At 37.9% G+C, this 24,611-nt stretch overlaps 1 protein-coding gene across 4 annotated transcripts in view; it reads left to right on the forward strand.

The window, feature by feature from the left end:
- Positions 1 to 24,611, forward strand: part of SCN1A (sodium voltage-gated channel alpha subunit 1) — a 90,264-nt gene that overhangs the window by 19,010 nt on the left and 46,643 nt on the right. For 2 of the 4 annotated variants that reach the window (XM_039720174.1, XM_039720347.1), the window contains exons 2-7: positions 7,269 to 7,584; positions 14,192 to 14,310; positions 18,647 to 18,736; positions 19,536 to 19,664; positions 20,184 to 20,275; positions 21,387 to 21,659. In XM_039720174.1, the coding sequence (XP_039576108.1) occupies positions 7,321 to 7,584; positions 14,192 to 14,310; positions 18,647 to 18,736; positions 19,536 to 19,664; positions 20,184 to 20,275; positions 21,387 to 21,659 (967 nt within the window). In that variant the 5' untranslated portion in view covers positions 7,269 to 7,320. Of the gene's footprint in view, positions 1 to 7,268; positions 7,585 to 14,191; positions 14,311 to 18,646; positions 18,737 to 19,535; positions 19,665 to 20,183; positions 20,276 to 20,373; positions 20,466 to 21,386; positions 21,660 to 24,611 lie in introns of all 4 variants that reach the window. The other 2 variants (XM_039720086.1, XM_039720256.1) reach the window with 1 other exon arrangement.

Below are 24,611 nucleotides of genomic sequence, written 5' to 3' on the forward strand. Positions count from 1 at the left end.
TGCAGGGGCAGTAGAGCTTCCTAGGCTGCAGAGATCCTTTGTGGTTTCAGCATCTCCCATTCCTTGAGCGCTCTCTGCTTTCCCATTCAGTCTGTGAGATGGATCTGCCTTTGGTGCTGCACTGCAGTAACTTAGCAGGTGATGCAGCTCCTGACACAGGCTGCTGGGGCTGCTCCTGCCTCCTCTGCACAGGCATGTCCTGGGGCATGCTTTGAGTGCAAAGGGTGTAAAAGCAAGAGGATAAAGTTTCAAAGGTTGCTTTCATATGGTGTCTGGACTTCTGTGCTGTATAAAAAGTACAAGTTTCTACAATTTGGTGGGTTTATTACTTCACAGTGGCCCCATCATTGTGCATGAAAAGCAGAAACTCTTTTTGTTTCCTTAATTATGATGGAGTCTTTTTCCCCTGTGGTCTTGTCTGTTAAACATGTTCCTGTTGTTCTTGCATCTGCTTCCTTGACACAGGAAAACCTCCAGAACCAAATCTGTGCTTGCTAAATTTGTTAGATAGTAAATAATTTTTGTCATTATGTCTTTCAGGCTTCTGGCCTTTCCACTGACCATATGAGATAGCAAGTACCTGAATGCTGTTAATGGGGTCGGATAACCCACTAATTTGAGTATGGCAATGTCTTTGGGTTTGTTAGCTCTGCAAATTTTGCATCATTTCAGGGTATGGAACAATCTGTTTTCCATCAACTTTTATTTCTTTCCCAAGCATGGCAATATACCAAGACCAGAACTTAAATCTTGTCTTAAATTCAATTTTAGCTTAATGTCAAATGAATCAGTAGCATTATGTAATGTACACTGCATAGCCTACATGGCTTTGTTTGTATTTTAACTGAAGAAAGAGATTGTTATGTTTGCTAAAGTAAATCTAAACAGATGTTTAAGAAAATTAAACTTGAGTTAGTAATGTAGATTGCCAGTAAAAAGGGTCAGTGCTCTGCTCAAATGAAGGAAAGCAGAAAGATTGCTTCTCTGTACTGCAGTCATTTGCTGCACAAGATATGCTGCAGGAGCAGAGTAAGCAGAGCATCCATTCAGCTTGGTAGCAGTCCAGTAGTTCTAAGCTATTAAATGCATTTGCTCAGATGGAGTACTAATGCAGCTGCATTGTGACTTGTCCCATTAAAATATTTTCTTTCTTTCTTTCTTTCTATGAAACTGCATAACTAATTTTGGTTTTTTTCAGTTAAAATAGAAATTACTTTTTTGCAGCTGATTAGACTTGGAAGTAGACTAGCAAAGCAGTAAGCTGAAGCAAGCTATTTCTTTTTAATCTAAAGCCAAGCCTATCTACTACCTATATTTTGGTTTAGACATACATTAGTTGAATTTTAAAAATATACTGAGAACAGGCATTTCAACAATGCATACATATATATAACTAATAGGGATGGATAATATACTGGATATGCATCATATGGTTTTCTGATTTCCTCTAAACAAGACATAAGGACAGGGCTGAAAGTCTAGGTGTTAGTGGGAGAAAAGGTAGCAGCAAACAGCTCACAGGGAGCATCCTGATTTTATGAGCATGGGGGTTTTGCTGGTTAGTTGTCTTGTTGGGGAAGGCTGGCTTATTTTACTTTGCTTTATTTTTCAAAACTTATGCTTGTATTATCTTCCTGAGTTAAAGACGTTAGTTGTGAGTGAACACTAGAACTAAACCTTCTTTTCCCATAGTTAGTGTTAGATTTTTTTCTTCTCAGCTAATATACCTCTGGTGATTTTCGAATGAGTTTTCTCAAGTGAATTTACTAGGTATAATAGAGAAGTAGCTCTAGGAGCAGGGGTCAGAAGCCATGATCATCTTCCCAAATGAAAGCTTACCTTTAAGATGCCAAGTCCATGTTTTCTTATACACCTTCTTTCTATTCCATTAATCTTGATTTAATTCCTGCACAGTAAGCTAAGGAATGGTACAACAGTGTGGCTATCTTAGCCACGAGCTGCATTTCCTATCCCTGTCTGTTCTGCTCTCTGGCTGTTGGGCAGCCCAGACTGAGCACTGAACTGCCTTCCTGAATCACACAGCTACCCATGGTTGTTTGCAACTCTGTGGCAACTTAAACAGTCATCCTCTCCCCCCATCACTCCCCTTCTGCAACCCTCTGTGTGTTTTAATTGTTAAGTAATGGAAATATCCAGCTGCAAAGCATAAACTTCCACTTAAACTGGTATATACTATTTGGTTGCTTCCAATATTTCAGATAATTTATTTATATAGCTCAGTGCATATCTGTGTACCCCATTCTGATGTCTGCAGTGTTACTGCACCTACCCTTTATTTAAAATTAATATGCATTAAATAAATGCAGTTATCCAAGTCTAAGTAATGTAATGCAAGCAAGCCCTTGTGCCAGATCTGCATTATCCATGCTGAGAGGGAACATCAAGAAGATGGTAAAAAAAGATATGGGAGAATCCTATTATCAGTCTGGTAATATCCAAGTTTCCCTTATAAAGCTGTCCATGGGAATTAAATTTAATTTTATATGTGAGCTACAGGGAGTCATAAAAACTTGTATAGTTCCAATATTCCAATCTAATTCCTGCCCTTCTGCCAAGTGTGTTGCTTTGGATATCCTACCTACCTTTGCTGCCTGCAGGAACCCTATAATTGAGACAGACAGAAAAGACACAGACTTGGTTCTGAGGATGCACATAAAAAACTGCAGTGGCTTCCCACGACTTTCTTCCTCTCCTCCCACAGATCCACACTGTGAGGAAGGTAAATTATATTTATTCGGTATGCTGAAGACAAGAATCCTAATTACTCATTGATAAATCAAAAGTAATGAGAAGCTGTGCCAATAAATGATGCAAATTATTATAACATAGAGATCTGGGCTCTGTGAGTTTACATGTAGATTCATTAGTTTATCTTTATTTTGCAGCAGTTACATTTTAATTCATGACTGTTATACCAGAAGATCAAGCATCAAAACATATTTCAGTTTCAGATTTAAGTGTGTGGATAATATAAGGAAATTCACTTACTGAAGTTTAAGTATTTGCAGCACTGTAGTTCCACATGTAGACTAAGGTCCTCCTGACCAAAAGCTCCAGAAACTCTTGTTATGAAGGTGTGAAGGATATGCAAACTGACAGTACTAGATTATATCAGATTAGGAAATAATGTTGTTCAAGCTTGTCTCTATTTCTGAGAGTTACATTTTGTTTAGTTGACTTCTTCAAGAAGCTGTGTGTAACTGATTTGAAATCATTGTTTGACAAGGCACCATCTCTTAATCTATTTCCAATATGTCCCTTTACTTTGCCTAGAAAAATTATTTAGATGAAATTTGAAGACTGTAAAAATACACAGGTGCTCTATGGGTGTTTGATAGTTTAGCTATTCTCAAAGAATGCATAGCTCAAATGACTCAATGTGTGCAGTAGCTCACATCCAGCAGGGCAGTGATGCTGTGTGTATCACCCAGCTGGTCTGCGTGTGCACAGCTAACCCAGGGGAGTTCTGGCTGCCTCACTCTTGGTACACGTGGGCAGATCAGCTGTGCTTTGTGCACTTACACACACGCAGCTGAACAGCTTCTGGCTTACTCTGCTTGTGGTCTGCACATGGTCCCACCCCTGCACACTGAGTGTGCTCTGCAGTTATCTGGTTTACAACAATGTATGCTATGAAGTGTATGTGAATATATTTTGCCTGGGAAATGTCAGAAGAAAAAATGATTCTATTCTCAAATGTTCTGAGCACCTTATTTTCCAAAATTTGAAATGTTTCCCATTGCTCATATGAAGGTCACTCAAACAGACATGGAAATGTAGAAGGAAAAGCCCCACATTCCTTCTAGGGGATTAGGAAAGAACTTAGTAAGAAATTAATATTTTGGGTATTCTTATATTCTTACCTATGTTGAATTACTAGTGCTATGCTAAAGGAAAAAAAGGAAGTCTATTTGGATCAAGGAAGTAATCTGTACTTAGTCAATCAATATTTAATAAATCACTTGGTGGAAATCAGGATAGTAGTAGATTAATTGATCTGGTATCAATTTTTATCCATCCCCATCACATATAAGTGAGATTAAATCAATTCACTATAGTAAAGGAAATACAAACCTAGTAGTTAAGCACTGCCATATAAGCAATGAAAGTGATTTGGGATTAAGACCGTAGTAAATTCTGTAGGTATTTATTATTGACTTTTAAATTTATAGAAGATTTCTATTTGCAATTCTGAAGAGTTATAATCATGAGCAATGAAAGTGATTTAGCATTAAGACTGTAGTAAATTCTGTAGGTATTTAATATTGACTTTAAATTTATAGAAGATTTCTATTTGCAATTCTGAAGAGTTATAATCATTGAAATGTATGAAGAAGGGGAAAACGTATCTGGGATATCATCCTCTAATCTGTTAAGCAGAGGATAAAAAGTAGATAATCTTCACAAAGCCTCCTGAAAGATGTTGTTAAGTACAGCCTATTTAGATTTTGTTACATCTAAAGGTGTAGCTGGCTAGCTCCATGTACATTTGACAGACCAGAGAACAGTCTAAGATTAGTTATAGAAAAATAACATGGAGTTCCTTTCTATATAAAGAAATACGCATATTATTAGAAAAGCCCACAGCATTTGCTGATTTTAAGCTTGGTAAATAAAGACAGTAGCTGAATCAAGTGTTTTTGCAACATAAATAATGGCTGTGAAGCATTTTGTTCCTGCGCACCTGCAGGCAAATCCTGAGGTAATCCTTGTCCTGCATGCCAGGTGGGGACATTCAGTGAGCTAAAAGGTGATCCTGACACAGCACCCTGTGGTTTCAGGTCTCATCTTTGCTGACTGCTCCTGGCTGCCCATTTCCTTGCAGCCCACGGGATCGCCCTTGCTGCTGTCCAGCACCTCCTGCCACTGCGCCTGGCCCCTTTGGCCAGGAGCGCCCACGCGGGAAGGATTCACAGGGAAAAGGCAAAGGGGAAAGGACCCTCCTGGCTCTCACGAGCAGGAGGAGGAGAGGAAAAGGCAGACATGTCTATGTAGACAGGAGACTCGAGGAGAAGAGACTCGAGGAGAGGTCTTAGTCCCTTCTTTTGCCAAATAAGTTGAGCAGAGGACTTGATTGTCCCTCTTGAGTCTGTATCTACCTGAAGCCCACAGAGCAAGTGGTACCCACCTACAGCTGTGTCCCCCATAACATTTGGATAACAGCTTAGTACAAGATCTGTCCTCCAAACTGTGGTGCCCCTCGGGGGGATCAGTTTGTGATCAGAAAATTCTGTGTGGCAGATAGTTTTTCTCCTTTCCCAGTACCCACAAGGTGTGGTTGAACATTAAGAAGCAGTGTCAAAGTGTACAAATAGTGAGTTTATAACTTCAATAGTTAAGTCACTGAAGTGGAAATTCACAGAAGTAAACAGAACCATGACATAGGGAGCTGAGGACTGTCTAGAGGACCCTCTCCATTTGGAGAAAGGCAAGATTTTAAATCTCTGAAGTACATTTTCTTATATCCTCCCCCTTCCCACAAATGGGGACAGAACAGTATAATTCCTTTTCCCTTGGAAAGAAGGGAAGCTGTTAAGAACTGGTTTTGGCATGAGTGTCTACATGGGTAAATACTTAGTGTTTGGTGTGAGATCAGCTCATTTTAATTTTTTTACCATGAGAAACTTGCATCTTGATTGTTTGCAATTGTGGGTGATCATCTTATATACCTGTGCGAAATATGGGGGCAGTTAACATTTTTTTAAAATCAAAACATTTGGGTTTGTGGAGACCATAAGCACTTCATCCCTCTTTCTTTTCTTATACATTATATTCTAGTACTCACTACAAATATGTGATGAAGATGTTGTGCTCACCCTGGCATTACTGATTGAGAGAATTTAGTTTTATTACTAAATATAATCTGGTGACCTTCTTCTTTATTTCCTAGCTTTATTTTTTCTTTCTCCTCCCTTTATTTGTCATCTAGTTGCTTATTTTCCATATTGACTTTTACTTAGTAGAAAGTTAGCCCTATCTGTATTTGCTTACCTCTCTGCTCCTTTGCCAGTAATCTGTTCTTCCACTCATGTTTTATTTTTCTTTTTTTTATGTCATTTTTGTATTGCTAATCTTTCATTGTTCCTTTTTTTTTTAAATCTTTTTGCATTCTTCCTTTTCTCCCTTAATTCTTCAGTCATTTACAATCTCCTCTTGAGCCACTTTTTATGTCTATTTCCTTCCTAATTTCCAGCATCTTTCTTGAATTCCCAGGGTTTTTTGTCACTTTTTAATGTGTTTTCCCCTAACCCTCTACCTACTACAATATTCCTACTTCTCTTTCTTTCCATATCTCTGGCTTATTTCAGTGACTGCTGACCTGCCTTGGCCCTTGAGTCTCTTGATAGGCTGACTGATCATTTCATAAGGATCTCTGCAATGGGTGGAGACTGCATTTATCTCTTTGCATTCAGGCATGAGGCGTATATGCACCATTGTGGGCTCAAATATGCATTTCATCCTTATGTCTGGTGTCATCAGAAATTTATTCAGCAGCATGGAAGATGCCAAATCTGTAGTCTTAACAGGACTTTTTTTTCTTCTTTTTTAATTTTTCTTCCCAGCAGGTTTATTTTTGCAATTGCAATGTATAAATAAATATGTATATTAAAATACTTCCAGAATTTTCCAGTTATAGCTATTTTATAACCAGACACAGTAATAGGTAAACTGAAATAATATTGGGCAATTGCTCTTCTTATCTAAAATAATTTCCCATGCAAAAAATTTTTTTGAATCATTACTTTAATACTTCATAATATACATACTTGATTTTTTTTAAATGGAAGTTCTGCTTTTACACTGCTTGTTTTCTAATACTTTTGCTGATCTCAGTGAAATTTTCTGTGTTAGCTCTGTGGAACTGTTCTATTTATAGTTACCAAAGTAATCCTGATTGATTCCAGAGAAGTGTGATCATAATATAACTAGAGTTATGAGGAAAGAATGTATTTTATTGTTCTTAACTGTCATACTTTTCCTTATTTGGAGTAAAAGACTAGCATACTCCCGAAGCTGAGAAATTTTTACAGTTTCAATAACTTGTGTAAGAGCAACACAAGTGCTTCTTACAAATGCCAAATCACCGACTAAGCTGCTTGCTTTGTCTTTGTTTACATAATTTTCAAATTGTGTATTTTAACAATTCAACATAGCAAAAACAATTGCACTTGAAAATAACTACTACATCTTTCTTACTTGGTGATTTCAACATGTTTATTTGAATTTTATTTTCTGCTTTCTTTTAGTATTTTCCTATGCAGAAGAATAAATGGTAATTAAAATGTGCAGGATGAAAAGATGGAGCAGTCAGTGCTTGTACCACCAGGACCAGACAGCTTCCAATACTTCACTAGAGAGTCTCTTGCAGCTATTGAACAGCGCATTGCTGCAGAAAAAGCCAAGAACCCCAAACAAGATCGCAAAGACGATGATGAAAATGGGCCAAAACCAAACAGTGACTTGGAGGCAGGAAAGACACTCCCCTTTATATATGGTGACATACCTCCAGGAATGGTGTCCGAGCCCTTGGAAGACATGGACCCATATTACATCAATAAAAAAGTGAGTCTAATATCAATCCTGTTCATGTGCCAGTGTTTGCAGTGCACTATCGTGCTTGTTTTGTCTTCTTGGAGTGGATCATAGAGCTTGTTACTTTCAGTATGTTAATTTCCAGCCATTTGACTTACATGTTTCTTTTAATTTAACTCCAGATTTATTTCCTTAATATAACTGACTTTATATCAAAGGAACACTTATATCAAAGCTGAAACATGTGATCTTTGATTACAAGCAATATATAATACCTATACAAATGTGGATATGTAATACATACATTGTGAATTTCTTAAAAACGAACATACATTCATACTGAGTACACCAAAATTCTCTAAGGTTCTTCAGATTTAAAACTGACAGCATGAACTGATCCATAGAACATTTTGTTCAGAGCAATCTGCTTTGATAGCAAATGCTTAGGAAATTTATGGAATCAATAGGGAAACAAACAGATAAGCAGTGAATGCAACAAAAAGTATAAAAATGGATTTTAAAGTTTTAGTGAAACTGGCCTTGGTCAGGCCTGGAATCCTTTCAGAATTATCGTGTTGCACAACCTATAAGCAGCAGAAAAAGTTCATGCTCTATAGCTGTAGCTGGATTGAGTGATGTGATACTTTAATTACTGCATTCTATGATTGTAAAAACATCAATATTAAGATAGGAGTTATTTTGACTTTCACAACCCATTGTGTCCTGAGTGTCTCAGCTTGCTAAATTTCATGTGATTTATGAGTCCTATTTTGACAAGAGAGAAAATACTGTGTGAAAGAACAATTTTTTTTTTTTCTCTATTATCTGGTGCCTCTGAAAGAGCCTTTATCTGCCATTCACAGCATATGAAGATTTATCTTTAAATCACAGTTCTACTTTTACAAAGATAAAAGATGTATTTCTATAAAAGCAGGCCTTGTAGAGTTCTGTACTAATTGTGTCTGTTTATGATACAGTATTCCATATAATTTTATCCCTACCTGCCCACAGCTCATCCTGGACCTTTACAGCCAAATCAGTCTGTCTTATGTTTCTGGCAGTGAAAACAGATACATGACATATATGACCTATGGAAGACTCTTTCAGTCCCTTTAGTCCCTTCTCACAAAAACTTACTAAATCAGCCAGGTCTGGTGATAGAATTGCAAGAAATGGAGAGAAACCAGCTGAGCATATTCAGTCAAGTTTCTGTACTATTTGAAAGGAAGAAACTTTTTATTTGCACACTAAATATGTATGGTCTAAACACATCCCCTCTGGGATTCTCCTCTTTCTGCTGAAGTCCACATATTCTCTCTATGCACATGCTTTAATCTTCTACAGGATGGAAATAGAAACAGCTCTGTCAGTCTAAGACAAGGCAAAATTTTCTCAAATACTTGAATTCTCTCTGCTTTTTCTTCCCCCAGTAAGTGGAAAACAGATGTTCCTAACAGAAAATCAACACTTATTTCAATTTTTCACCTGTAATTTTACTTTAAAATATCTAATGTCTAAATTTTATTATCTAGCTGTATGTGAATTCTGGAAGTAATTATGTCTTGTTTCACTTGTATCTTGAAATTATTGACGCAGTTGATGCGTCTGCAAGTCTCAGAAGGAGAAATAATTTGAGAAAAGCTTGTAGCAGGAGTAAACATCTCTAGGAAGACACACAGGAATGCTCAATGTATTTATCTCTGTAATGTTTAACATTTTAGCTTCTTCTTTACCCCTCTCTGAATTTCATCTTGTAAAGCCAAAAAGTCCATCAGCTCACCCTCCCCAAAATGACAGTGTGACAATTGCTGCACAATCATTAGAGATGTTATGTTTCTTCCTGGTGAAGCATCTATCTGAAATGTCATGGATATAATGAAAAACATCAGAATAAAGGAAAACGCTTATTTGCAAAAGAGTTAGGGCGAGTGTAGAGGATTACCAGATGCCACTGTTTTTTTCAGAGCTCTGTTAAGACCTCTGCATAAACTATAGCTGATTTGTTGACAGAAACTACCAACCAGTTTGGCTTCTAAACTTTCAAATAAGGAACACAAATGGTTGCTCACAGCACTGGTGTTTATTTGGAAAATCTGTATAGGAATTTCAGGAAAATTTTTTATTACAAGCTTGGGTCATGAATGAAGTCATCCATCATTTGCCTTATATGCAAATATTGCATCTCTCTTCCTTCCCCCCACCACCCCATTCTTTATACCAAGATTGATCAAGCTCACTGTATCTTTCATTCAGTGAATGTTTAAATGTCATCTAGAGTGTTTTATGTTTCATCCTTGGGACTGCTTTTTCTAAGCAAAAGGTTTGTGCATGCCATTATTTGATGCAGTTTAATAGTGAATAAGACAGAAATAAATACATATTTTGAGCTGGTTTGAGAGCCCTAATTTGTGCCTGAAGTAGGCTTGAGATGAAAAGTTAGAATAAAAAATATTTGAAGAGAAGAAAACCCAAATAGATATAATAGCTTTATGGTTTTGTAAGTGTGTTTCTATGTAAAACCTACCATGAAAGAGGACATATCCATACTCAATACTAACCTGAAGCTGAAAGGAAAAGGAAAATATTGACAACTGCTGTTTGACAGTAGGACAGCGCATTACAGCAGGTTTACACACTTGATAGTATTTTTGATTTACACTGTATCTCAGATAGCTTGAAAGCCAGGAATTGTACCCTTGAAAGATAATTATTTTATTGTAAAAGAATAGTATAATGTTGTCCTATACTATTCATATTACGATTTCATTATACTCAAATGCTGCTGACTGTGGTGGCCAATAATGCTGGTCTTTAGAACTGTGAGATTTAGCATCCTAAAGGGTTGCAATGGTCTTTTTTTTTTTTTTTATCCAAAATTGATTAAAAGTGAGCAGGAAGTTCACTCATGTTTTGTGTTCTGCTTCTGTATAAGCGCAAATCTGTGTGTTCCCTGTATAATAGTGCCTGCCTGCTCATGCTCAGGCTGCCATCACAAAGGATCAGTGATGTTCACTTCATTGTCTGTAGAGAAGAGAGCAGCTGGAATCCCCTAAGATCCTGACCTGCGGGCATGAATCAAAATCTGGTCCACTTGGTTTCATACTTTAGGGCTGGCTCTTTTCCTCTGAACCCAGGCTGCTACATTAAAGAGGAGGGACAGAAAAAATGGAACTAAGTGGGTAAAACTTCACTTTCCTCCTGCTGTGATAGAGACATAACATTGTTTATTGCCACTCCATGCCCTGCCTCTTTCCATCTGAATGATGTCTGTCAGCAAAGATGCCTCCTTGTCTCCTGGCATTCGATGTCAGTCCCTGCTCTGATCAAATCACTAACTCCTGGGTTTCCCAGATGTGTCTTGGGTTGCAGAAAAACCCAAAAAGATTTTGTAAAATTGCTTTGATTTATTACACCAGCAAAGGTGAATACAGTAGTGATTTTGGATATTTTCATAGTTGTGAAATAATTTTTAAGTTAAAAGCTCTAGCAGAGCAAAAAAGGACTTTCTAGAAAACATTGTTTCAAAAGATAACCACAAGCCCAAGATGGAAACTTCTCATATGCCATGAGTGTCCTGTTCTAGCTGCTGCAGGAGCTTTTCCAGAGAAGCTGAGGACCCAGCTCAATGTTGTATCTGCTTCTGTCTTTCAGAAGGTGGAAATGCAGTGGGGTAGCACAAAGTGCACTAAATCTAGCCTTCCAGAAACTACATTTAAATCTAACTAGGAGGAAGGAGAGGAGAAATAAGGTTTTGGGAACTCCTTATCCCAAGAGGTTCTCAGAGACCTTATCTTTATTCAGTGTTGGCTCTTCTCTCATAGCTACATCTTCTCAAAACACTCCTCCTCCTTTGCCCTCCTAAGAATTCAGCTTTTGGCTTTATTTCAATATGGCAGAAGATGGATTGGGTTTTAGGTTACAGATACAAAAGCAGCAAATCAGGGACTTCCTTTCAGGGAACTATGAATTTATATTTGCAATCAAACACTTTGAGTGTGAGCCGGTTTTGTGCCTTTATAAAAATGAATAAAACATAAGGCCCGAAATCTATATATAATCCTTCATTTAAAAGCATTCATGTTACAATTTATTTAGAATTTATCTAGCTTTTCTTAGTGTATGTCTACTTTGCGCTGACAGTTTTGGGTACAATTCTTCATGTTCATCCACACTGCCTACACATTGGCTTGCATCTGGGTTGAGAGTGGAGTGAGATTTAGCAGGCATAGCAGGGAGCTTACGTAGAGCATATCAGCTCTTACCTGTACTTTTTAATTAAAATTTTCCTTCAGAAATAAGGTACAGTTTTAATTCATATTTAAGACTAGATGTTACAGGACCAACAAAGTCATTCTGAAAGCTCAAGTCACAAAGATGCTTTGAGTGAAAAATTAAAACTGAGGTAGGGAATTTATGTCTTGTTCGTTCTGCTTATGCAGGGCAGCAGAAAGTAGAACAGCTAAAATAGCAGCAGCTTCCAACTGAAACTGGAACTGTGCCAGCATGCTGTTATTTTCCATAAGGCATGTTAGAAAATAGATGTATGTTTAATATGCTTGTGTTCAAAGATTTTTTTAAAAATGTAGGTTGACTAAATGAAGGTGCAGTAGTCTTAAATACAGAGTTAGTAGGAAGTGTGATTTTTTAATGCATTTTGTCAACTACCTCATAACTACAAAAAAGAGCATGAGTTGGAGGCGTCTGAGATGTGAGTCCTGGGGGCTGGGGACAGACCTGGCAGAGGAAATTCTTCCCCCTTGGGGTGTGAGGCTTTAAAACATTGTGCCAAAAAGTCATTCATCTGGTTGGTTGTTTCAGGAGTTGAAATCAAGGCTTCATGTAAGGTCATGTCATCTGCAGGCTGTTACCTGTAAGCCAAACTGGATGTGTAGTTTTGAAACATTAGCCGAAGCTGTCCTCAGCTTCACATGCAGTTTCTCCATTCCTATGCAGAATTGGGAAATCATATACATATCTCAATCACTCCTACACATCTTGAGTTTGTACTCAAGACAGAGTAAAGTCTGCCTGGTAGTGTTCCTTACCCCTAGGGGGTTTGGTTTGAAGGAGAAGGTGTTCTGTGTAGAGCTGTGATGGAGGGACAGCTCAGGGAAGAAGTCACTGGGACTGGAGCAGCTTTTTCTCACAGTTTAATCTTTGCTTCTCCTCTGCCTTCAGTAAAGCCCCATCTCCACATCTCTTTCCACTTCCTGCATGCTTCTAGACATTGGTATCTATACCTCACGGTCCATACATTCTAAACTTTCCAAATCATGCCAGACTGAAGCATTGTCCTCCTTGAACCTCCTTGGCACATTTTCCCTGTCTGCCAGCCTTACTGGAAATAGTCATGTAGTTCACTGCTTACAGTCTTGAAGCAATACTCGATGTCATGGACACCAGATGAAACCAAGATACCCTCACCCACAATTCCACTGGAATTCTAGCTTATAGCTCATCTCATCAGCAAACATCAGGGATCTTTTTAACAAAAATCAGGGAGGCTTTCTCAGAGCTTATGTGCAAAATATACAACTCTGACAATGGAAAAAACAAAAAAATGAAAAAAAATTTAAGAAATTTTCCTTTAATTTCACTTGAATTTAGGTTATTATTCTTGCATCATCCCTTTCACTGGATGCAGATTTCTTCTGAGTTACTGAACCTTTTTTCCTTCTGCGCTGTTTTTCATTCTCTTCTGATTGATCTTGCAGTTGAAGAGCACCTTAGTGACAAAAAAGAACCCGACATCCCACAGTTTGTGTGCTGTAGTGCTAGGGCAGGTGCAGCCATGATATCCTGCAGTGGAGCAAAGCAGTGTTTGCAGGGTTTGCTCTCATACTGTTTATCTTTGGCTCATGGATTTAGTTGAGACATTTAACCTACAAGGTCTTCTACAATCCTCTGAAGTAAGGCTTGATGCCTGCAAGTATCTCTAAATTTGATTAGCTCCATAGATATTAAAACTTAAATTTTAAAAGAATGTGCTTTCTGGGAAATTTTCACATCTAGAAACCACAATTGTGCAGGTGGATAATTTGGGATTGTCTTTTGCTCTCCTCCAGTAAGGTATATTCAGATTTCCAGTACTCAGAGACCTACCTAAATAAGGCTGTATATGTTACTGCTATTTCCCTCTCTCCTTAGCACAAAATCCCAAAAATTACACAAGTGGATAGTCTAATAAATCAGTTTCCAGAAGGGAAGTAGGACTAATATATCAATAAGGTCTACAAGTAGGGTGGAAAAGAGGGGGGGAGAAGGCACCACCACACCCTGCTTGTGCTATTTCAAACAGGGAGTTTTCTGGGGGAAAACATAAATAAAATTAAAATTTCAGTTAATAATTTATACATCTTTATTTACAAGAAACACATAAAAAGGAATATTACTTTATTGAGTTTGTTTAATGAAGATGTAAACCAAAAACATTAATGAATTGAATTTATTGTATTTTCATATGTTAGATTTATCAGGTAAGTACTGGAAATAATCTTTATTTGAATAATTATTCATGATTTTTGTATTAACTGTTCAAAAAGTTACAATTTTGGTGATTGATTACTTGTAACCATTTTTAAGTAAGAATCTACAGTGAATAAACTCTGATAAAATGTCTTTTCTTTCTCTTTTTCAGACCTTTATAGTATTGAATAAAGGGAAGGCAATCTTCCGATTCAGTGCCACCTCTGCCCTGTACATTTTAACACCCTTCAACCCTCTTAGAAAAATAGCTATTAAAATTTTGGTACATTCATATCCTTTTTTTAGTGGTTGCTCAAAATGAAATGAAGAAAACAGATAATGATTTCATCATAAATAAAGGTTCAGGGTCCTTGTGGGGCTGTCCTCAAGATCAGCTTTCCAGGCTGCTGCAGCAGTGTGCCTGAAGCCTGGCTGGTGCAGGCTGGTTCTCACATTCCCAAACCCTCCCAGCTGCACCATAAGCCTCTGCCAAATGTAACACATTGCCAGAAAGCATCGGCAGCATTCCTGCAGGCGGCTGGCAAAGCATCTGTACGTGCAGATGGTGGACAGACTGGGGGACCATCACTGATGGGATGGTGCACATGGTAAAGTTCTACACTGACATGGGGAATTGCTGCCTGATGGTCCTAACAGGTTGATGGGAATTTCTGGTGGGTGAGGTTTTGGTGCACTTGGTTTTTCTGCAGAACCTCAGGACTGAGAAATTTAGTTATCAAATGAAGATTTCAGTGTGACAGGAAGACTTTTAATATGGAACAAGTAGTGAAAGGCAGAAGCCTTATTAATAGAGACTGCTGGCAGAATTTGCTAGGTCTTTGGAAAAAATAAGAAACAAGGCTGATGGTTGCTGGCTCAGAACACCTTTTACTCTGAGCTCCTGAGAAGTTAAAGCAGTGTGGGAGAAAGGGAAGGTGTCAGGCTGGAGAGGAGTTAGGGAGCATTTGGGGATAGTAGCTAAGGGGAGACAGAGACCTACAGACACAGTGGCGGTGACAGTGAGAAAACACAGCCAAGTTCTGTCAGATTGCAGCCTCCAATGAAAGCTCATTCCTTCACATGACACTGGTTTGCAATACCTTCCAACATTGCATCTGGCTGAGCTGAGGGTAATGCTTTTCACTGGCATATTTGTTGCTGAGTTTGGTCTTGGTTTTAAGTTTCTGCTAATTGTCTTCAAAGAGTATCCAGCTGGTCTTGATGACAGTCAGAACAAAAGAAATTCCAATAGTCAATATGTAATTTCAGTATTTTTCCTTCCACCTGATTGTGTAATTTAACTCTATCATAGGAAGAGGTTTTCTTTCAGTATATGGACTGATTTCTTCTTACAACCAGCTAACTATTGCAGGAGGTATTTTTATCTTAGATATAGGCATGGGATTGGTTTTATTTAATCTAAAACATAAGAATAGATGTGCAGGTACTGTAATTTTCTATTTTTTAAATATTATTCATTATAGTACAAACACTGCAAATATTGAAGTGTTTTAACTAAGAACCATTAAATAGGTTCCTTTTTTACAGCTCAAATCTTAGCTGCTTATGCAAGATTAGCTACCTACACAAAAAGATGAGGAGTAAAATTGATTATTATTTTTAATAATCCTCTGATTTTTGTAGACAAACTCTATTTCCTCCACATTTTGTGGCAGGTGTTTGGCATTTTGGCCATTGTAACAGCAATGTGCCTTCAGTGTGATTAAAGGCAAGTGTTGAGCACAATGAAACTAGCACATTGGTTAGAAAACCTTCATCTGTCTGTCCTCCAAATTCTCTGAACCTCTCTACAGGGTGCTCTGATCACGTGTGCCCAGACACGTGAGTAGATGTTGCTACCCTGCAGAGAAGCAGAGTGTCTCTTTCCAGTGCTCCCAGACTTTCCCTGCAATTATTCTCACTGCCAGAACAACTGTAATACTGAATACAGAAACTGGTAACAGCATGAGTTGCTCTCTGCTGACTCATCTCCTGGTAGTCTGCTGCCTTTTTTTTTTTCCCCTCTTCTCTTTTGCCTGCCTGACTAGACTTAAGGTAGAACATGGAACTGAGGAGGCAGCACAAGAGTGATGGGAGATGGCCAGGCTTTAGCAATTAATAGGAAAGAATGAAAAGGTGAGAATAAGTAGAGTATTGAGAAGTCAAAAAAAGGGAGGTGGCAGTGGCTGCAGCTGCAGTGTTTGAGATTTCTGTTAGAAAGAATTGGGGAGGTGGTTTAGAGAAAATGTGCAAGTGCTCCTGTGCAAGGCTCTGGAAGCTTAAATTACAGTATTCCTCAGTGTGGCCTGACTGCCAGACAGTATCTGTGAAACCACTTGGCAATATATGGTTTTTTTCCCAATTGTTTAATCTTCCACCAATCCACACAGGTGATAAGAGACTTCAGATGCTCCTTTAATTGATTAGCTTGAGGCTGTGTAGTGCCTCTGCATGACTGTATGGGAAGAGCATGAAAAAGGCAGTGCATTTCCATGAAGAAGTCATCATAGGTCAGATTTTTTTTCTACGTGTATAGTTGAATTGTTATACAACATAAAATAGTACATTAAGGTAATATTGAGCTTGTAAATCAATCACTCAAAATGTGGGATAGGACAGAAGAGATGCACAGACATTGAATGTGTCAGTTATGTTTGAGATTCCCATAAGAGAAACGTTCAGTCTATATTTCTAAGTATTTTAGCCCTGAATGAGCATCTGCTCCCTTTCAGAGTGAACAGCACTTTGGTGACTTTTGGCTCCCAGATGTGCCAGGTTTTGCAGAGTGAGCAATGTGCAAGGACCTACCTGTGGCCCTTGATATGAATGGTACCTTGGTACTGAGCTGAAAGCTCACAACACACTGCACAAGGTAAAACCTCAGCTCTCCTAAAAGCACATCGCACTTCTCTAACTCATGAGATGACTGAAACTGCAGCCACACATCTCCAACTTGGATTCAAGATGGATTCTCTATATTTAAAGGAGTTTCCTAATTAAATTAAAGCAGGCTCTTTAGACCTGTCTGTGGATTGTGATGATGACAAACACTGCATTCTAATAATTTATTCTAAGGCACTGAACGATTTTTACTCTACAGAGTTTGTATGGCAACATGATCTTCAAAACTATTTAAGTCACTTACTGAAATATACCAAAATGTCCACTGCTGGATCAGCCATTTAGGGAAAGGGCACACACCTGTCTGTGGGAATCAGGCAGCTAATTCCTTCCCTGTGATTTGATGTATTGAAAAGTTATGCTAAAGTTTAAATTTTTCAGCTGCTCTAAGCAAAAATCTTAATGATTGCAGCAATTTTCTGAGAAGTTTAGATCGTGGTGCTACTTTTCTGATTTCATTTTGGTTTTGTCAATGGTATAAAAATATACCCAAAACAACCAAATGCTATCTACTTGATTAAAAAAATTTAAATCCTGGGCTCTCAGATACAAGTTTAGCTGTAAACAGCTTTCTTTAGTTTAAACATTTTCTTTGCCAGTTGTGGTGATGCAAGGACTTTTAAGGAATACATAATTTAGAGAGATGACTAGAGGAAAAACAAGTTAACCATTTGGTATAAATGTGTAGCAGCACTTATTTTTTGCTGCCATCATGTGGCCATTTTGAGTCAGGTTTTCATCTAGTTTGATTACTCAGTATTTCCAAATGTTTGAATTGAAGTTATTGCTACAAAAAGGAAAGAACTGCACTGTCTGAAGAGGCAGTGACCTGGTGGACAAAGAACATTACATTGTAAGTCATGAAGCCCCAGTGGATTGTCCCACCTCCCTAGAACCAGCCCCTCTGAGCTGTTAGTCTGGCTCTCATAGACCCAGAGTACCTAAGTGTTCCTTACTGGAACATCAAATAAAAATTCATTTCATTCTAATCTTCACCAGTTTTCTGTGCTTTTCAAGCAATTGACGTAACTATTGAAGCATTTTCAAATTATAACATTAGTAGAAACAGATACACTGACTTTGCTGGGTTTTGAGAGAGACCAAAAGTAATACTGGAAAATTATTCAGGTTTATCTCTGAGCTCCCTATGGATTTCTGCTTCACTGATTGAAGCATTAAGCTGGTGTTAGGGAAACATGGAATGCACTCGCTTCAGCAATTAAAAACTTTATTCTATGTTTTATTCTGTATTTTCAACAGACTGGCTGTGCTGGGTACTGACTCAGCTCAGTTCTGACTCTGGGTAAATAGAGGAAAGTTTTTTTCCCTTGCACATGCCGACTCTTAACTTTAGTACCAAGCCTGTGGAAGTGAAAGACTAACACTTATTCAGTCATGCCAGGTGCTTAAGGCAAACTGTATAGTCCTGCAAGTTATTTTGGTTTTGGCAGTTGCTCAATTCATGTTACCTTTCAGGCTGTGGGAGCCATCTCCTTTCAGGACCAGCTGAAAACAAAACATCAGGACAACATCAGAGTGTCAACAAATCGAGACCAGTATTAATGTCTAATGTACTAAAGTGAAAAATATGAGGTTAAGCAAAGCATATGTCACTGTTTTCCAAAGTCTAAAAGTTTTGTGTAAGTGGCAGTATTTTCCTGTACTTAAGCCATGACTGATGTGATATTGTGTGAATAGCTACTGTGTTTTCCTTAACTGCACCTACATTATTCAGCATGCTTATCATGTGCACTATTTTGACCAACTGCGTATTTATGACCATGAGTAACCCTCCAGACTGGACAAAGAATGTAGAGTAAGTTGCACATTATTTCAATGTATCTTTGTTCCTCTAGGAGTTACCGTGCCAGTGTTCCTCTAGGAGTTACCAGTGCAAGATGTGCTAGCAGGAGCTATCATGAGGCACTATGACTGTTTCCTCTCTGAACTATGCAGAAATGTTGAATAATTATTTGATTCTCATTTTACTAGAACATTTGGGTAGAAAAACCATGAAAATCCTTTACAGATAGTATTCTACTGAGATTCCACTCATTTTCTCCATGGTTTAGCACCTACCCATTGTTTTTACCCTTCCTTACACCATTGCATTAGTAGCAGAACCATGGGCACTTTAATGTTCATGTCAGTTAAGAGCAGCATACAGCAAAAGTATCACTAAAATGAGAAGGAGAATTCAGTGCATGCTTGCATGCTTCCCTCTTTAGAGCCAATACCAGGTGTTTTACATGTTGGTGACTCAGACAGCATCCAGTAACTTATGCTCACAGCTTTCTCACTTAACAGTAGAGGACCTAGTACTGCATACTTTTAAACTGAACGTCACCTATACATTTTAATATGTTATTTATTTGATGGATTTATTTATTTTTATTTATTTACAAGATCAGCACTGCTGTGCTTCAACAGCACAACTAAAGCATGTAAATACACAAGTATCTCTGATAGAATGCATTTCAGAAGAAATTGCTTATTCATTGTATTTTTTCTCCAGCTGTGAAATAAAAAAGTTTCATTTGATCATAACATTTCTGTCAGAATACCAATGTAAAATATTGCTACTTATTTTGGTTAAATTTTCCTATATTTTTCAGGTATACTTTCACTGGCATTTACACATTTGAGTCACTAATAAAAATCATTGCAAGGGGCTTTTGCTTAGAAGATTTTACTTTTCTTCGAGATCCGTGGAACTGGCTTGATTTCACTGTCATTACCTTTGCGTAAGTTCTTGTTTTTTGCTTTTTCTTGGAAAGAGAAGGGCAAAAAGGGCATGAAATTAGTATCGATACATACCAATTTTGTTAAATGGAAATTATTTTATGGACTTACTTTTGTCTAAAACAATTTTCACTTTCAAAAATGCGTATTTTGATGTAAACATAAATACTGCAGAAGCCATTAGTACAGCTAGTATTAGAGAGGCTAATTTCATGTCCTGCTTTTTTTTTTTCTGAGCAGAAAAGGAGCTTCCCTTTGACTTCATTCTCCAAACTTACCAATCTAGTCTAGATAAATTTTAGGCTTTCAAAGTAAAATCAGTGTGATTCACTTCAGAGACATTTAATTTAGCTGAAGGCTCTGAAAGTATATTAATGCAAGGCAAACTGCAGTGAAAGGTAAACCTCTGACTGTTGCTGTTTAAATTTTTGCTAAAAACGCCAAAGAGGTCTTGATGAAAGACCCAAGTAAGTAGCATAAACTTTGCCTAAATTCTGAATAACTGTGATTTAATCCTACAGGTATGTAACAGAATTTGTAAACCTAGGCAATGTTTCAGCTCTTCGAACTTTCAGAGTATTGAGAGCTTTGAAAACTATTTCTGTAATTCCAGGTAAGAAGTAACTGGTGTAAGGTGTTAGGCCCCTTTTACCTCCCAACTGTTCCTTTTTATCCTGTCATTGTGTTTGTGTGTGAACTCCCCTATTACAGATATGTGACAGAGTTTGTGGACCTGGGCAATGTCTCAGCGTTGAGAACATTCAGAGTTCTCCGAGCTTTGAAAACAATATCAGTCATTCCAGGTGAGAGCGAGGTTAAACACTGAGGCTGACTTTAATTCAATGAAACAGAATTCATATTTTTTAAAATATAATTCTTATTTCTTTCCACAAAAAAAAAGCAGGAATCAGAAGATATCAGGATTCACTGAGATCTCTGATTCATTGCTTTTGAAAATGAGCACTTTCCTTTTGAAATCAGCCTTTGAGTTTAACAGATTCTTGCATGAGACATTGCAGTACACAGTGTGTGTGGTTTGCATCGTATGACGTCAAGCTTTCTTCTCCACATTCAATGAGTATTAGTAACCCTAAACTTTTCTTACCCATGTGTATCCTACCTACATGATGTTATGTGGTATTTTTTGTGAATATCTGTGTCTAAAAAAGAAAACTGTTTGAAATGTTGACTTACTAAGAAGATGAAGGAATAAGATAATAAAGAATAGCATGGGTGTTGCATGGGGGATTTATTATCTTAAAATGCTACACTTTTCCAAACCATTTCCAGTTTTATAGCATTAAATGTTAATCCTATTTATTGTTGAACAGGCTTTTTACTACTGACTTCTAAATCTAGTATGTTATAAAACTGATAGTAGTAAAGGTTTGGAGCAAGATGTATTGACAAACGAAAAGAAGGAAGATGTTTATGTGAGATCAGTGTACAGCATGAATAAAAAATAGTTGCTTGTTTTATCATTGAAACAAGTTGTTTTGAAATATATGCAATTCATTCCATTCACAGTTTCAAGTGGACATAAATTTCAGCTGTTTATTCATTTTCACAAGTGAAAAAGCTCTTCACAAAAATGTTGTTTCACAGACATTACAATCATGTATTTGGGCTTTGCATGAAATCTATAACTTTACTAGGAGACATTGTAATTTCTGTGCTTTGAAAAAGTTTCCAACATCAGAATAAAAACTCCTTTCCGTTTGCAGGCCTGAAGACTATTGTGGGAGCCCTGATTCAGTCTGTGAAGAAGCTCTCGGATGTGATGATCCTGACTGTGTTTTGTCTGAGTGTATTTGCACTGATAGGGCTGCAGCTGTTCATGGGCAACCTGAGGAATAAATGCCTGCAGTGGCCTCCAGAAAATTTTACTTTGGAAACAAACATTACTTCCCAGCTAAACAGCACCATAGGTGAAAATGGTACATTGATTAACTCAACAGTGACGCCATTTGACTGGAAGGGGTACATTGAAGATGAAAGTAAGTATTGTCTGCAGAATTCTCACTGAATTGGTTTGTGGCTGACCCAGTTCTTAGAAGGAAGGAAGGGAAGGGACAATACATTTTGTTAAGACAGAGTAGCAGAAATCTTTTCTCTCTCATACATCTGCTCTAAATGCCTGCATGGAAGAGGGAACAAGGAACATGGTCTTGCTACTTGGAATAGCTCTTTTTGTTCACAGCTCCCCTGAGACAGAAAAGTCTTAAAATTCAATGCTCACAATTCATGTTGTGAGACAGGTAGATGTAAATTTAGAATTAAAGTGGGAGAGAGATAGAAAAGGAACAGATATTACAGTGACCAGCTGCAAAGAGAAGTGTGGGGTCCCCAGGTGAATCTCCTCACTTGGGTATCCTTTCCAGTGCAGCAGTGATCACAACACTTTCCCACAGAATCTCTGTGGTTTTCATTAGCATCTCCTCAAATTCCCTACAGCTTGCTCCTTCTCACAGTGCTATTAGAACTAATTGGAGTGCCCTTTGATCAGAGTGGGTGCTGCACAGCTGCCTGGTTTTTAAGCTTGTACATGCATGTTATTAGGTCACTTAATATAAAGCCACAAGCAAAGAATAGAAAAAAGGAGGAGAAAAAGAGATGAATCTCACACCAGAGACAATTGCTTCCTGTGAGCACCTGCTGTGGCAATTGTGTGTTTGCCAGTGTCGTGTCATGAGAATAAAAGTGACACAAAGAACAACATGAGGACACAGGAAAAATAGTGCCACAGAGGCTCTGGAAAACATTGCCACAGCAGTTTATGTACAAGGCTGCAGGGAAACTGAAAGGCAGGCTAGAGAAGTGCAGTTGGAACAATATAGAGGCTGAGGCACCTAAGGCACTCCAGGGCAGCCAGGACTGACTAATTAAGGCTAAAAGTCTGCAGCCAAAAAGCTAAATAATATCCTGTTCACATAAATAAATCATTGACCAGGAAGATAGAATTACCCCTGTATTTAGCATTACTGCAGTTGCTACTGGAATACTATATAAAGTTCAATTTAGATAGAAATTTGAAAAAAAAAATGGAGGAAGTTCAAAAAAGAGCAGAATGATTAAAGGGTTGGAAAACATGCTTTATACCAAGATAGACCAGGAGCTCAGCCTACTTAGCATATCAAAGAGGAGGTTTAAGGGGTGATTTGATCACAGTTAGAAAAAAAAATCCACGGGGAACAGAATTTTCATCGTAGACATATCTTTGATCTAGCAGGCAGAGCTATATAACAGGTTCAATAGCTGCAAGTCAAAGCCAGACAAATTTTGAATAGAAGTGAGACAGCTTCTAATTATAATCACACAGCTAATCAATGACTATTATGGATTTCCATTTGAATTTCTTGAACCAGTCCTTCTGTGAAACTTAATTTACTTGAACATGTGAATACATGGACATCCCATGCCATGGGTTATGACAGTCTAAGCAGTCTCCTACTGAAGACCTAGACTTCAAGGCCAAACTTAATTTCCTGACTTTTAAACAAAGAATTTATAAACTTAAGTTCTGATTTTATTTGATTTAAAGAAGACCTGAAGTCCCCTGAAAATAAAGTTCAATTGAATTGGTTCCAGGAAGTACTTTATTGAATGGCTACATCTGCCTTTGGTATATTTACAGAATTTCATATGTATTATGAAATTTATAATGCAATTGGAAGTCTTATTATGAATTTAATAAGGTTGTCCTTGCTTACCAGCAGTTTCAAAGAGAAAAATTATCTTCTCACAGCTTCCTGCTCTCTTTTTGCATGTGGGTGGGCAGACAGGATGCAATAACCAGCTGCTTCACAGGGCAATAAGATGTTCTTTACATGCAGCTCAGAGCAGTGAAATGGAAGCATATTTTGTAGGAATTATGGAAGTTATTATGCCATTATTTGTGTATACTATGCAGAAAAAGGCATGTAAGCTCTAATTTTACCACTGAGCTCATTTTTGGAGACACTGTTTAGAGGGTCTTTACATAAGCATTCCTGTCATTAATGGGTCAAGCACTTTCTTTCCCCCCACTCCTTTTTATTTTTCCAATATAAGAATTCTGATAAACTTAGCTCCAGATAAGCTGAGGTTTGTCTTAAAAATCTTTCCATAAGCAATTTTTTTTCTGAGAAAAAGCATCTCACCATCTATTTTATGAAATAACAGTTATTCTCTGTTTTTCTCATAATATACCCTATGCTTACTCAAACAGCTTTAATCTTGCTTGAAGTTAGGTGCTCCCCTACCAGGAGCTTTTTCCATTTCCCAATCAATTAAAGAGGAGCCAAACTTACACCACTGGTGTAATGAGGGATTTTTCACTTCTCTTTGGTTGGTGTACATGCTTATACTGCTCAGCTTGTGTGTTATAAAAATTTTCCTATCATGATAATATTTTGAGCACTTGCCCAAGTGTATCAGTGCACTCAGAGAAAGCCTGTGTGGCTGTAGTTTCTGTGGAGCTGGCAGGTACAGCCTTGCAGGGCACATCTTGTCTGAAGCACAGAACCTGAATGCAGACCTGCTGTAGCAGCTCAGCTCGGCTGGTGCAGTGCTGATCAGGACTGACTGCTCCATGTGAACCACATCAACGCAGGCTGGAATTCTTCCCAACAAGCTGCTGTGTTGCAGCATGTTTTAATCATGATTAGCTGACATAAGGCAGAATAAAATTTGCTTCCTAAGGGTCAGCTTGGCCAGCATCCTGTCAGCTCTCTGTTTACAGCTGTGTTTCAGCACAGAGGAGCTCTGCAATGCACACCAGCCCAGAGAGACAGCAGCCACACACAGGGCTGTGCAATTGGCACAGCACAGGAGATTGTTCCCTGTGAGATGTGGATACACCATTAGACACTGAAAATGAATCCTTTGCAAAGTGTCAGAACAAGGTCTACATACAGATTAAAGATTCATTTTTCCAAATGGTGAATTTTGCTCACAGGATGGAGTGATGC

The sequence above is a fragment of the Passer montanus genome, unplaced genomic scaffold (assembly GCF_014805655.1).
Source record: "Passer montanus isolate IOZ18808 unplaced genomic scaffold, ASM1480565v1 scaffold1, whole genome shotgun sequence".
Taxonomy (NCBI): Eukaryota; Metazoa; Chordata; class Aves; order Passeriformes; family Passeridae; genus Passer; species Passer montanus.